Source organism: Myotis daubentonii, chromosome 14 (genome assembly GCF_963259705.1).
Source record: "Myotis daubentonii chromosome 14, mMyoDau2.1, whole genome shotgun sequence".
NCBI classification, from domain to species: Eukaryota; Metazoa; Chordata; class Mammalia; order Chiroptera; family Vespertilionidae; genus Myotis; species Myotis daubentonii.
In genome coordinates, this window is record NC_081853.1 from 46486651 (window position 1) to 46502160 (window position 15510).

Consider the following 15510-nt stretch of genomic DNA (forward strand, 5'->3'; position numbering starts at 1 on the left):
CTTTCTTATTTGAACCATGAGCTCACGTTTTTTGATTTTCAAATATGGTGGTTTTCTAGTTATTCCTTTATTAATGTCTACCTTAAGTACATTGTAGTCAGACACTGATTTTAATCCTTTGAAAATGGTTAAAATTTGCTGTTATCCTCTGTGTGTCCACATCCCTGAAGCTTGTTCTGTTATTTGCTAAAAAGGATGTATTGTAATCATGTAGATTTGCCTATTCTTTCTTGAACTCTCAATTTTTTATGTTTTGAACCCATATCAGGTATATGTACATTTGAACTTTTGGGGGAAATATCAGACTTTATTTTCAGTAGTGCTTTTTGTTAAAGCCTGTTTTCTCTGATTAGTAATAGTGTTCAATTAGCATTCTTAAGATGTTTTCGTGATGTTTCTTTTGTATCCTTTTAAGGTATCCGACTTTGGATTTGTTTCATTTGGGGTTTTTTAAAAATTTTCATCCATCTCTTTAAATATTGCTTCTGCCCCATTCTCTGCTCTCCTCTAAGATCTGATTAAGCATAATTAGACCTCTGTTGGCTGTATCCCTCTCCATTCTGTATACTCTATTGACTCACTTACCCGGTATCGCTAATCCGGTATTAAACGCATCCATTGAGTTTATGTTACTGAATACATTTTTGTCTTCTCCCTCCTCAACTTTTTTTAAGGTTTATAGGAATATAAAAAATAGAGACCTATGTCAGTGGGAGACTTACCATTTCATATCTTTGGACTATATGAGAATGATTTCTAGGCCTTTTAATGTATTCATTGAAATGGGTTTTATTTTATTCCTCACCTGAGGATATGTTTATTGATTTTAGAGAGAGAAACATTGATTGGTTGCCTGTTGTATGTGCTCTGACAGGATTGAACCTGCTACCTAGGTATGTGCCCTCACTAGGAATTAACACCACAACCTTTGAGTGTAAGGGAGGACGCTCCAACCAATTGAGACACCTGGCCAGGGTGAGTTTTATTATTTTATTTAAACTATTTATTGAAAAGACATTTCTCCCATTTAATTGGTACCACTATAGAAAACAATCTGTGTTGATCTACTTCTGAAGAGTCTCTTTCATTCGTGTGTCCTCACACCAGTACCACATTGTCTTGAAGTCAGGTAATGTAGTTCCACAACTTTGTTCAGTGGCCTTTTAATATTTACCCTGGGAATACAGGCATACGTCTTAGGCAAATGAGGATGTATGGTCACCTCACAATCTGTGGTTCATTGCTGCTTGTGTTGGGCTCGGGGCCTCTTGAAGCTAACCACAGTTCCAGGCCAAGACTTGTCATTGCTTTGCCAGACTTGGGGATAGCTTGTTGTTTCAGTGCTAGTTGAGACTGGTTGTCACTTCTGCTTGGCAAGAGGTACAGGACATGCAAGGCCAGCTGTGCTTGTCTGGGGTTGGTAGACCTTGGAGAGATTTTAGGAAAGTCCACAAGCATGAACCTAAGCAGGTTGCTTATGTGGATGGAAAGGTGGCTTGGACCAGGCGCACAAGTAGGATAGGGCCTCAGGGAATTACCAGAGCGAGGTGTACAGTGTTAGCCAGGTTAATGGAGAGCAGCGATTTGGTGCCTGTGACTGCTGGTTGAATGGAGGAAGGGTTCAACAAAAGAACAGTGATACCTGCTAGCATTTCCAACCCTCAACGCTGTATCTAGCCAACTCAGTGCTTTTGTGTATGTCCTTGGTGCCAATATAGGTGCTGTCCCCAGTGCTAGTGAGCAAGCAAGCCTGTTTTCTGGCCCCTTGATTGAGACTCTAGCAGCACTCTGTCTCACTTGGATACAATTGCCGCATGTTTTCACAGCCAGATGTTATGGAGACTCCTCTTCCCAGCACTGATGCCCCAGGTTGGGGAGCCACATGTGGTGCTGGGAGCCCTCGCTCCTCAGGGATGACCTGATTCTTATTTGAGTTGGATTTTGGTTAATAAGGAAAATTATTGCAGTGATTTGATTTTTCCACTGTGCTTGTGTTATAAGGGTTCTAGAAAAAAAATCAGTGGTCTATATCAACTGAACAAATGCCCACTGAAGAAAAAGTCATTCAAAAATAATAGGAAATGTCAGGGTGTAAAGTGTATTCATTTTTGCCCCACTCCCTCCACAGTGTAGCATGGTTGGGAGAAAGCAGCCACCTATCTCCTAGTGACCTATCTCAAATAACGGAGCAGAGCACTTACTTGTAGCATTCTAATGTGTCTAGGGCTGCCTGAAGACCTGATCTCTGTTTCACTTAACTTGGCTCAGATCTCAGGCTTGGAAAAGTTGCAGAGAGACTATGGACCTGGAGATGCTTTAGCAAGAAATGGGGGTAGAGGAACAAGAGAATATCTAAGGTTCTGAGAAGTCAGAGGAAAATCTGGAAAAACCATTAACACCATTTGTTCCACTCTGGTGATTACCTGAGACCCTGACTTACTTATGTGGCCTGAGCCTTTTTCCAGAGTAAAGTTCCCAAAACACCCAGTGGCCTGCAGGAGACCACACTAGAGCACCACCAACCAACTCTACAAATGACACACCGGAAGGGTGAACTCAGCCCCATTAAAGCTCCTGCTGCATGGGGTCATCCCTTCCTTACACAACAGTTCATATGCTGTAGCCAGGGCTGGTCCTCATAGCCAGTGCACCTGAGGATCAACCCCACCCACTGACATGCCAACAGCAAACAAGAGACACCTGGCTTAGGTGATAGGTAGATTGTGCCTCATAGGACACCTTCTACATAAAGCCACTCTGCTGAGACTGGGAAAGGTAGCCGATCTACTTAATATATAAAATCAAACATGGAGTCAGCCAAAATAAAGACACAAACATGTCCCAAATGAAAAAACAGGACAAAACTCCAGAAAAAGGAACTAAATAAAAGCAGTGTGCCAGATACAGAGTTCAAAGTACGGGTTACAAGGATGCTCAATGAACTTCAGAAAAGAATAGATGAACGCACCAAGAACCTCAACAAAGAGAGAGAACCATGAAAAAGGACCTGTGGGAAATGAAGACTACAGCAGAGGATTAAATCAGCAATGCAGAAGACATGGTAGAAAACACCAAATCAGGACAGCAAAATTTTTTTAAGTGATGAGAATTTAAGGGACCTCTGGTACATCATCAAGCATACCAACATTTGTATCATAGTTGCCAAAAGAAGAAATGATGGAAAACATCCCTAACCTGGTGAAGGAAATAGACCATACAAGTCCAGGAAGCAAACAGTTCCAAGGAAAATGAACCCAACGGGGTGCACACCAAAACCCATACTAATTGAAGCACCAAAGATTAAAGGCAAAGAGAATCTCAAAAGTAGTGAGGAGAAAAAGCAATTACGTAATAGGGAGCTCCCATAAGACACTCAGCTCAATTATATTAAAGTTTTTGGGATCAAGAATTCTATACCTGTCAACATAGTCTTTAAAAGATGACCAGAAATTAAGCAATTCCCAAGTAAGTAGAAGCTGATTTCATTACCACTACATTTGCCCTGCAAGAAATGAAATCTTTCAAGTTGAAATGAAAGGCATTAGACAAACTCAAAGCCATAACATTTTTTCTTCTACAGGATTTCAAAGAAAAATAATTATGTCTGTTAATGGGTACACAATATATAAAAATATAATTTGTAATGTCAACAGAGAGGTGGAACTAGAAAACGTTTTATATGTGGTTGAGTGTTGGTATTAATTTTAAATGGGTTGTTATAACGTTAGCATGTTATATGTAATCTCTCTGTTAACCAGAAAGAAAATAACTATTTTCATGCAACACTTAATAAGGAAATGTTCTGCGAAATGCATTGGGCGATTTTATCGAGCAATCGTATAGTGTACTTACACAAACCTAGATGCTATATACACAAGCAATGGAATAGAATAGAGCGCTCAGGAAGAAATCCTTGCATAGGTGGTCTAATAATATTTGATACAGGTGTTCAATGGGGAAAGGAAAGTTTTTCTTCAAGTGGTCCTAAGAAATCAGAATAACCATGTGCAAAGTTGAACTCTTACCTAACGTAGTATAGAAAAGTTAACTTTAATGGATCAAAAACCTAAACATAAGAGCTAAAACTCTTGGAAGAAAACATAGGGGAGAAGCTCCATGAAATTAGATTTCTTGGCTATCACAACAGAAGCACAAGCTACAAAAGAAAAAATAGAGAAATTGGACTTGAACAAAATTTTGTCTATTAAAGCATACTACCAACAGTGAAAGGGCAACCCAAAGAATGGAGAAAATATTTATAAAACAATAAAAGATTGCTCTCCAGAATAAAGGACTCTTACAACTCAACACATAAAACAACCCAATTAGAAAATGAGCAAAGAAGTTAGACAATTCATCTAAAGATATACAAATGGCCAATACATACATGAGATGCTCACCATAACTAATCATTAGGGAAATGCAAATCAAAACGACAGTTAAGATAGTGCTCTACACCCATTGAGAAGATTATTATTAACAAAAAAGCAGAAAAATGTTTGGGAAAATGTAGAGAAATTCAAAGCATGTGCATTGCTGGTGGGATGCAAAATATAGTGTAGTCACTGTGGAAAACAGTATGGTGGGTCCTCAAAAAATTAAACATGGAATTTTCATAAGATACAGCACTTCCACATCTGGGTATATATTCTTAAAAAAACTGAAACAGGGACTCAGATTTACTCCAGAAGTCAGGATAGTGGTGGTGGTGGTACCTGGGGTCAAAAAGGTGGGTACATTTCACAATTTTGTAAAAGGCAATGAGCCCACCGCCAAAAAGTGAACCTTCTCTATATTGTACTTACCAAATAGTTTATACTTTGAAGTAAGGCTGGAAAATCTAAAAACACCACAGTAATTACTTTTGAGAAAAAAAATCCTCAATGAGAAGACTAAAAATTGTATTTATCCTGCTTTTCCTCTCAGAAATAAAATAGTTCCAAATGCTTTATTCTCCCAGGTATTTTAAGACTGTACACCTAAACATGCCTACATTACTACTTTGCCTGGTAGTAACTTTTCACAAAATAAAACATTCACTAGATATGAGTTAAGTGTTCTTACAAACTTGTCATGGAATATCCATAATGTTTGGTAGATTTCTCATGTTTGAAATACTGTTTTGATGTAAATATGAATGCTGTTCACATCAAATTAACAAAATTTGAGCTCATTTAGAGCCATCAATTCCAACAGAACTTTTGAATCCCTAAAAATAAAAGACACACAGATAGGTATAGTATTTAATCGAAATATATTTGTCTAATATCTACAAAGTGTGAACATTTGGTCTTAAGGAAGCAGACAAAAGGCACAAATTAGTATTACTACAGAGAAGCAGTCATGCTACTGGATTTTATAAATATTCTTCAGAGTGGTACAGTAAAAAATAAAATAAGCAGTAAGCAAAAATCAAATGTTATATTTTTCCTTCCTTTATATTCTAGTTGTGTCTTGACCTCATTTGTAAAGGCTGAGGACTGAAATTCAACTGCATCACAGTGGTTTTCTTGCTGCAGAGTTTGGGTCAAATAATAGAGGTGCACTAAAAAAAAAAAAATCCACAGGAAATTCTTTTCCCCCCAAACTAAATACAAGATTGAGGTTGTGGTTGTGCATGTTTATTATATGCATGCGTATATTTAACTTCTAAAGCCCTTTTTTCATCATAAAAGTAGTGAAGTCTCCATATGACTTGTTTTCTACTGTAAAAGCAGCAGCTTCTAAAAAAAGTATGACTAGTGCTTTGAGCAGGAGAAACTGTCAGTTTCTGGGGCAGGTAGATGGGAGGCAAATTCCAAGGTGGGCCTGGAGTTCTCCCAGTGGTGCTCCACCCTAAGAGGCTCTGGCATAAACCTGGAATAGCTTTCTGCCCACTCCCAGTCAGCAGAAAATAGCCATTTATCTTTCTGCAGTATGGACAGGTGAAATGCCATGGGGTGAGAGGTGGGAATCACAATAATTTTGAAATGACAGGAATGAGCCATTTTCTACCAGATGGATTATCAGTTGGGCCATGCCAATCCCCCCTCCCTTTTTTTTTTTTGACAGGAGTTGACTATGTGTGTGAGAATACTTTTGTAAGTGCAAAACATTTTTGGCAGAGTGAAAAATAGAAAAGGCCAATCATTGATAAAAAGGAGCCCATAATTACCCACTTAACTCTTGGTAAGTGCAGTATTTACATGTGTAATAATCAGACATGTATACAATGAATGGCATGTGTGTGAACATACAGTATGCCAAGAGCTCACAACTGTACACACTCATGCCCCAAATGGCTCTTGAATAAACTTAATCCTATAGCAGAGTTTGGAGTACATTTTTCACAGTATAGAATTTTTCAGGTACCATTTCTTGAATGATATCAAGCGGTCTCAGTGAATACCAACAGAACCTTGATACTGTACCACTTTAATTCCTACAAAAACGGGGCTCTTCCTGAAGGCTCTGCACCTCCACCCGGTCAGTGTGCCTTCCACAGGGGATTGAAGTAGACCCAGCCATCACCCTGTAAGAGAAGGGAGGAGACGTTACACAGAGACCTCTCAGCAGGCAAAGGGGAGGAACAAGAGTCCAGGCTCTGTAGGTTGGAAGCTTAGTACCATGCAAAGCACTGTTAGCATCTGTCGGGACCACCACCAGTATGTGCGTCCGCCTTGTTCCTGGCATCTCAGCTGTGCCAGGCTGGTGGTCTCACTACCCCTCCTCAGCTCTTAAAGCCCATATGATCTTCGCATGTTAGCATTTTAGGAGGAAATCCCGCAAAAAATAACAAAAGAGGGGGGGCTTTGTTGGTTTATATCAAGGAAGATTGAGAGGGAGGAGCGCTTTTAAACAGCAGGACAGGGTGGGGGTGGGTACGTGTTGGATGAACAGACAAGAGAAAAGCGGAGACCTGCATGTGAGGAATTTGCCCAAACCAGTGATTTACAGCCCATCAGCCTGGAGGGGAATGTCCAACAAAAGCTCTCACCAGCAGGATAGTCACAAATCAGCGCACATTAGAAATACCACCAACCCAACACCAGTGAGAAATGGCCAGAATCAAGATGGTGCACTCAGCCTGGTGCTAGGCTAGAAGGGCATATACTGAATAGTAACGGTTCTGGTTTTGGGGTGGTTTTTATTCTTTACATATCCTCAAGCCTTCTGTTACAAACACGGGGGCTTTTATTAAACTCAGCAGGGAACAGTATGTTTTCTTTTGTCATTTTGTTTTTGAGTGTGCATCTTTCCACAGAAGCCAGACAAGCTAGTCTGAGAGAGAACAGATTCACCTCACAGAAGGATCCTTAAAGGATTGTGTGATGGTTAATTATGTCAACTTGGCAGGCCATGCGTGGCCAGATTACACAATTTCGGGTGTCTGTGTTTTTGGATGAGATTAGCATTTGATTAGTGAGCTCAGCAAAGGAGATTGCCTTCCCCATTGTGGGTGAGCATCATCCAACCCGTTAACCTAAAAAGAAAATAAGTGGGAGAAGGAGGAATCTGCCTTGTTTTCTGCCTCCTTGAGTTGGGACATCTCATCTGCCCGGACAGGGATTTTATACTATCGGCTCCTGGTCCTCGGCCTTCAGACTTGGACTAAATTACACCATCAGCTTCCCTGGGGTCTCCAGCTTGCAAATGGCAGATCCTGGGGATTTTCAGCTTCCATAATCCATGAGCCAGTTCCTTATAATAAGTCTACATGCAGTTATGTCTCCTATTGGTTCTATTCTGTTTCTCTGGGGAACTCTGACTAACAATACAGATTCATCTCACCTGGGCAAGGTTTCCAGACAAGATTCCCACTCAGAGTCTCATACAGGCAGAGCCTCTATCAGGCCTTCTGCCTGAGCCAGAATCCAACCTTGGAGTCTTGCCGCCACAGCCACAGCCCCTGCCTCCGGGGGCACAGGGGCACTTTCTGCTCCTGACCTGGAGTCTGCCTCACGGTTACTAACTCACCCAAGGCCTTCTACCTACACAGTAATCCTTCCTTGTCGCAGGTCAGGCCTACCAGCACCTGAGCCAAAGAAAGCCCGGACGGGTTTCAGTTGGTTCTCAGTGTTTACATTTTTAAAAATTCCTTCATACCATGTGAAAACTTGTGAAGAATTGGACAGTTTGTGATCACCTGGAGGTAAGTAGCATCAACCCTCTTTAGATACAGACTCACGCCTGCCCCAGTCCTCCCAGCCTGTTTCTCGTGGATGCTGCCGGCTCCTGAGGGCCTGCCTTATACTGGCCTCTGACTCGCTCCCGTTACTCCCACTTCTGTTCGAATGCTTCCCAGTTGGTCCACAAACCATTTCAAGAGCGTAAGAGCCTCCACTGAGCACCCAGTGCCTTGCCCATTGCCCAGGGGCGGGCACTCGTAAGGATTTATTTCTGCCTTCACATGTCACTTCCCTGGGTGGCAGCAGCAGCATTCGGGCACAGGACTCAGGCCGGCCTGTCCAGCATGTCTGTCCCATTTGGCCCACAGGAGGCAGAGCTCTGAAAGCAGTTCTCAGTCATGCAGGTCCCAGCTCACCCGGTGTGGAGCGGGCAGCAGGGCGCTTCACTGCAGCTAATGATAAAGTAGCAGGGGCCTGTTTGTATGACTAGGACAGCATCCAGGTCTGCCATCCCATGCCTCGCCCTCCCTGGCAGGCCGATGGGCTTTTCTGATGGAGGCTGCCAGAGGGACAGGGTGCTCGGTTCTGCCCAGAGGACGCCTTCGCCCCAAGCTGGAGCCAAGCTACCCCACATCTTCCCAGGACCTCTCCTGCCCCATCTTTCTGTCTATCCAAACCACTGCATTAGCCAAACAAATCCATCTGCCCCTCAGGACAAGCACCCAAACAGGCGGTGGAGTTACCTCCTGGATAAAGTACTTGGGCTGCCATGGGGTGCGGAGGTTCTCTCGCTTCCGCTCCTCCATCCGCTGCTTGTCCTCCAGGCGCCGCTTCTGCTCGGTGGCGGCATCGATGTCCCCCAGCCGCAGGTAGCGGGTCACCTCCCGCCAGAGGTTCCTGGGGGTGACAGAGGAGAGGAAGTGGTCAGGCAGGGACAGCAGGCTCAAGGAGGGTCATCCTCCGTAAGGAGGGGCCAGAGCTGGGAAGAGGACATCTGGGCAGGCCATCCGTAGAGGTAGCTCTCTGCAGGTGCCTCAAAGACTGCTAGAACCAAGGATTTGAACCCAGGGCTACCCAGCTATGCTGCTGCTACAATAAAGCAGACGCTTAGATGGTGTTCACCATATTTCCTCATATTTACATATAAACTAATCATCACAGTAACCCAATGACATAGACGCTGTATTAGCATCCCCATTTTAAAGGGAAGGAAAAATAGGTTCACATAATGACTTGCCCAAGGTCAGCGAGCTGATATATATGGACAATGGCTGGTTTCCCACAAGGAAACCCGGTATTAGGAGTTAGAAGGGGGAGGGAAGGAGGAGTTGATTTTGCTGCAGGCTCTGTCATCTCACCCACATCTAAACAGGAAGTTAATTCTCTGCCCCACTCATTCATTGTAAAAGGTGGCCTAGATTGGCTCCTATCTTGTGCAGTTTTTCTCGGATTTCCCAGGACCACCCCTCATTCATACACTCTGTTCCAAGGGGCGAGGACAGGAATTGAGGGAGAGCAGGGCACCATCACCCATGCACTTCGTCACTTAGCCACATCAGGATGAGGCGGGGCTGGGTCATATCACTGTCTTTTTCATCACCCACACCCTTGACACATCTGGTGCCAGGGGAAGGGCTGGGCATAAGGACATCTGGTGGGGTGTTCTCAAGAGTAGGACCTCCCATGAAAAGCCTCGTAAGACAGTGGCCCCAAGTTTAGAAGGCAGAGACGTCCAAGGACTAGAGAGGGGTAGTAGGACAAGAACTGGCCCCAGACAAAGCTCTGGCCAGACACGGGGACCCAACCAATGGCGCTACTAGGATGGGGACAGGTGGGGAGAAGTTGGGGGCTCATCTGGGGAAGTCTCTGAACTTCAAAAGAAAGGGCAGAAAGGTGAGGAGCCTTTAGGTGGGGAGGGTGGGAGCAGGTCAGTGAGAAAAGCAGAAAGTCCAGGAAAGCCTCATGGCAAAGGCCGGCCAGTGGCTGAGGCAGGATTGTGGCTGGCATCACAGGGCCCTGGGGGCTCTGGGCAAGGGGACATCTGCTCAGACCAAACTCAGCATCCTGAACAAATGCATGGGTGTGGGCAGACAAATGCAAGTATCTTCACTCTTCCCTGATGGCTAGTGGTTCCCTCCCCTCCAAGGGGGCTTGCAGAGGCCAGCATCACTGTGAGGGCTGGGAGAACTGGTCTAACCACTGCCCCCACCCAGCCATGCAGGAAAGGCCTGGCAGACCTGCTGCGTAGTAGGCTCAGGTGTTCTGAACAGCAAGGGAACCCCTGGACCAGATACTCTACCACCTTCCAGGGCTGTTTCCTAGGGAACACAAGGTGGGCTGGACTCGGTTTCCCTGCCGTTCAGCTCCATGTTTCAGTAAAGTCTGCATACGTAAGCCAAAAAGACGTGGCACCCCTCTGTCCCACTCCCATACCAGACCCCACCCCCACTCCAGGCTGAATTCTGAGTTCCCCTGGCTAAGAGAGGCAGCAAAGGGACTTGAGGAGGAGTAGCTAAGCTACTCCATATCCCTAGAACAACACAAGGGCTGATTTCTGTTCTCAACTGCCAAACCAGCAACAACAGACACGCCATGGTAGCCACCGCAAGGTTCCTGACCCTGGAAAGGCTCCGTCCGGGGCAAGGGGGGAGCTTTCTTCCCACCCACAGTCTGTCCCTTGTCCTGTGACTAGTGCCCGGTAGGCTGAGCTGAAAAAACCAACGGGTGGGAGTTCACACCCTCCACTTGGACTCAGAGAAGGTTACACGGCCCCCAAACAGAACAGGAAAGAGCGTGCTAATCCTACAACAAAGCAGAGGTTCCAGAGGTACTGAGGCCCTGGTTGTATTAAACTTAGTTACAACGTATGGTTTGTACGCACTATTGCATCCGCCTCAATTTTACAGAATTCACACCTCCCACTGGTTACAAACTTCTGGTAAAGGCAAACCTTTCACCAAATCATCTGTTATTTCAGTTTAATCCTACCTCGTATTTCTAAAGAGCAGCATATGCTTTTAGATAAGGCAAATATTTTCTGTAAAGGGCCAGACAGTAAACATCTTGGCTTGGCAGGCCATATGGTCTCAGTCCCAACTACTTAACTGCCATTGTAGCAGGAAAGCAGCCATAACCAATAAACATGGCTATGTTCCCATAAAATTTTACAGATATTAGCTACAGGCTACATTTGGCTCCGGGCCACCATTTGCTGACCTGGTTGAAAAATCAAATGGGCGTATTCCAAGCAGAGTCTGCCCGTGTGCCTGCATACACACCACTCAAAGGGGTCGCAGCATATTCATGCCGTAGCGCAGACATGCGAACTGGTCAGATACTCTTACTTGGCCGTTTCCTCCTGCTAAACAGGCAGGTGGTTGCTTTTTCTTTTGTTTGTTTAGGTTTTTAAATAGATATATTATACTAGAGGCCTGGTGCACGAAATTTGTGCGGGGGGGGGGGGGTAGAGTGTGTGTGTGTCCCTTAGCCCAGCCTGCACCCTCTCCAATCTGGGACCCCTTGAGGGATGTCCGACTGACTGTTTAGGCCCGATCCCAGTGGGCAGTTGGACATCCCTCTCACAATCCAGGACTGCTGGCTCCCAACCGCTCACCTGCCTGCCTGCCTGATTGCCCCCTAACCACTCCACTGCCAGCCTGATCAATGCCTAACTGCTCCCCTGCTGGCCCGATTGCCCCTAACTGCCCTCCCCTGCCGGCCTGGTCACCCCTAACTGCCCTCCCCTGCTGGCCTGGTCACCCCTAACTGCCCTCCCCTGCTGGCCTGGTTACCCCTAACTGCCCTCCCCTGCTGTCTTGGTAACCCCTAACTGCCCTCCCCTGCTGGCCTGATCGCCCCCAACTGCCCTCCCCTGCTGGCCATCTTGTGGCCACATGGGGGTGGCCATCTTGTGTGTTAGAGTGATGGTCAATTTGCATATTACTGCTTTATTATATAGGATATAAATATATATTTAATTTTATGCTTGAAACTTTTTCTGAATCTAAGAACTGTCCCTTAGAATAGATTCCCAGAAATACAACACTGATTAAACTGAATGGATGATCCATGCAGCCAAACCTCACACATTCCTACTATAAGCACAGGGCATCGAACGTCAATTTCATCACGCCCTTGTCAGCACTGAATTTTTAAAAATTATGTTGCTAATCTGGTAAGAAAGAAAAAAGTGCCTCGTAGCTTCACTGCACGGTTCTTTGATTACTAGCAGCTCCCTGTGTTTAACTTTGTAATGAAGCAACAGGCCAGCTGAGTTGACAAACTCTTTGGGAACAGGCATTAAAAGTCTGCGGCAGACACTCTACACCCTCCACCCCCTACTGAAAGATTCAAAGGCTCTATTGCTCAATGACACACAGTGGGAAATCCAAATATCTCAAGTCAGAGCAGGATTCCCGGCCCGTTCCGTTCGCTGAGCTTTCCAAGGCTTCCTCTCTGTCCCCTGGGTCGAGCGCGGAGGGAAACAGCTGGAGAGAAACAGCCTGATGCCCACCTGGACTCCATGGGCCCCTGCTTCTCCAGAGGTCTGATCTTCTTAGGGCACACTGGCAACGTGGTCGTGTCCACGACTTTGGTTTCTCCGTTGTTGTAGGTGAACTCTAAGGTGCCGTTCCATTCCCCGTGGACTTTACAAACAATGGTGTTGGTTGGGTTGTGCTTCACTTCTGCCGTGACCCTGAATGAAGGAAGGAATCAAAGGAACACGCTTTGCGACATAAAAAAACAGAGACTGGAAAAGGTGGACTCACATGGGGAGATTCTTTTTTTAATGGGGTGGCATGGAGAGGAATCGTTTTTTTAGTGTTTTGCTCCAAGTCTAGCTTATAATATGGGATCTAATGTCCCTGAACACACAACGAAGGCACTGATGGAAAAACTGGTGAGAGATGAATCAAGTCTACAGATCAGTTAATAGGCTAATCTAATGAAAGCTGAGCAACACTATCCTCGTGCTTGGCCTTGCATGGATACCTTCTCCTGCTCACAGCAACCTTCCGCCGGCTCTAAAAGCACTGTGTGCAGGTCTGTGACCTCTCGCTTCACTTGCCTGGCCTGAGGGGGCTCCAGGTTCCAGCTCTGGGTGAAAGCAGATCCCAGCTCCCTCTCTACCTGGGAACTTGCTGCACAGTCAGAGGAACACGCGAGAAATGGGGAGTCCTGCTCCAGGCAGCCAAGCGTAGGAGGCCAGCTCCTCTCTTCCTAACAGCCCAACTCGGGTTGAATTTGAGCTTTCAAACCCAGGCTTGGAAGCTCTCTGCCTGAGCCTGAACACGGCCAAGGTTCCCAGGTGGCCACATCAGGAGACGTCCAGGCCATGCACAGGGGAAAGGCATTAGGGGTGTGCTGGTAAAGGTTTAGCAATGGCTGTCCAGGAGGGAAAACAACGGATCTGTTACGTTTGCCAATTTCTGTGGGGCCCCACCACCGCTGATTTCAAGCTGCCAACTTGATAGGAGGTGGAGCTGGGGAGCAGAGCACGTGGTCACCCTGCGAGCCCGGGCATCTGGGTCCAAAACGGCCACTGAGGGCGCCCACTTCCCCCGCGACAGACACTGTGACATCACACAGAACACTTTCCCCAAAAAAGGGCAGGGACGGGAGCCTGTTTGTATACGGACCTGCCTGAAGGAGGGATTTTTATAACTGGAGCAATAAAAACAACGCTGTGCTTCTGCAAGCAGCAGACCTCGCCTTCCATTTCTTAGGCTTGGGCTTCCCCAGCTCCTAAAGCAAAGATCTCACAGAGGATACGGGTTCTGGAGACCTAAAGAAGCCAATTTAACATGAAAGGGGTGCTCCTGGGCAGAGTCTGGGTTCACAGATCAAATTGCTTCAGATCAGAGAAACAGGCTGCGGCATCAGGAGGGTGAGTTTACTGTAACAAAGGGAAGTGTCTTTTTTCTCTGGTGTGTGTTTGCTAATACATCCCCAAATGATTTCACCATTAAGTTTACTTGAGAAGGGTTTAAAAAAACAAAAAAAAACCTGCCATGGGGGGGGAACAAAGCAGCACCTCTTTTGAAAAAAGATGTTAACTTTATCTTGACTTTCAATGCATCCAATGGCGGGAACCCAACTTCTGGTGGAGAAATGGACGCCTGGGCCTTGTGATAAGACAGAGACTGAGCCTCCCCGCGCCGCCTACCTGTGGACTTTCCCTCCGTAGAAAGGCTTCGTGTGGAATATCACAGTTGCCGAGTACCCGGTCTTGGCACAGTTGATGCTGACCTTTCCTCCGAGCTCCACCCAGGGGATGGTGAGGATGGAGCGGGCGTAGGCACTAGGCAGGGTGAACACGTACTCCTCCCCGTGCTCCAGGAGCCGCAGCACACCTCCGGGGAGAGAGGAGGAGACGGTCAGGCACACAGATGCGAGAGGGGCAGCTGGGGATCGGGAGGCACGGGAGAGGCCAAGCAGCTGCCTGCCAAGGGCACCGGTCTCCCCCCTCTGCCAAGGCTGGCTGCTCATCTGCAGGCATTTTTATGTCTTGTGCGCCCCACTGTGGGCCAGGCACCGAGAATACAACAGTGAATAAGGCAGACCCCTGTCTGTCCTCAAGGACAGACCAGAAAGGTGGGCACTGACCAGTCACCAAGCAAACCCCAAACTGTAACTGATGAAGGTGGGAGGGAGAGGTGCCGGGCCACGGAGGCCTCCCCTGGGAAGTGACCTGGAAGGGAGGTGTCCCCGAGGGAAGGACAGGTGAGCTGGGTAGGAGCTGAGTGGGCGAAGAGGGGGGAGGATTCCAGGCAGCGGGAAGAGCCCGTGCCAAGGCCAGGCGATGGGAAGGAGCTTGGTGAGCGTGAAGGGGCTGAGAAAAGGGCCTGAGCACAAAGGGAGATGGTATGTACAGCGTGGAGGCTGGCCAGGCCAGGAGGGGCCAGACCTTATGTTTTAAACTTCAAAAAAGCATGTTAAAGAGTTCTGCCATTATCCTGAGCGCAAGATCTTAGCTTCTCTGCGCCCCAGTGCCTCCCTGGGCTGTGGTTTAGGATGGGAAGGCGATTCTAAACCTCGGCTCTAAGCACACAGCCTGACACACCACTGGGATCCTGCGGGGGTTACGTCCTAAGCCCGCCTCCCTCTCTAAAGCAGCTCTCAATGGGCGAATTCTTAACAGTGGGCTTTCCATTTGGGAATAAAGAGGGGGATGCATGCGGGGGGCGGGGGGGGGGGGGTTGCGGGGAGTGGTGGGAGGCACCCTCCTGGCGCTCATCTTTAGAAAAACCTCTCCCAAACCAAGTGGCACTTCCCTCAAGTCCCCTGACATCAGTGAGCCCCTGAGCCAAGCTGCACGGAAGGCATTAGCGAGACCACATTCCTTGGGCTCTGTGCTGAAATCCATGAATGTGCGCTCACTTATTAGATAACCTGCATGGAT

At 46.7% G+C, this 15510-nt stretch overlaps 1 protein-coding gene across 2 annotated transcripts in view; it reads right to left on the minus strand.

Annotated features, from left to right (window-relative positions):
• Nucleotides 1-5237: 5237 nt before the first annotated feature.
• Nucleotides 5238-15510, minus strand: part of OSBPL10 (oxysterol binding protein like 10) — a 218119-nt gene continuing 207846 nt past the window's right edge. For both annotated transcript variants that reach the window (XM_059664144.1, XM_059664143.1), the window contains 4 exons: nt 14275-14461; nt 12622-12804; nt 8852-9005; nt 5238-6511 (listed from right to left, as the gene is read on the minus strand). In XM_059664144.1, the coding sequence (XP_059520127.1) occupies nt 6467-6511; nt 8852-9005; nt 12622-12804; nt 14275-14461 (569 nt within the window). In that variant the 3' untranslated portion in view covers nt 5238-6466. The remainder of the gene's footprint in view (nt 6512-8851; nt 9006-12621; nt 12805-14274; nt 14462-15510) is intronic.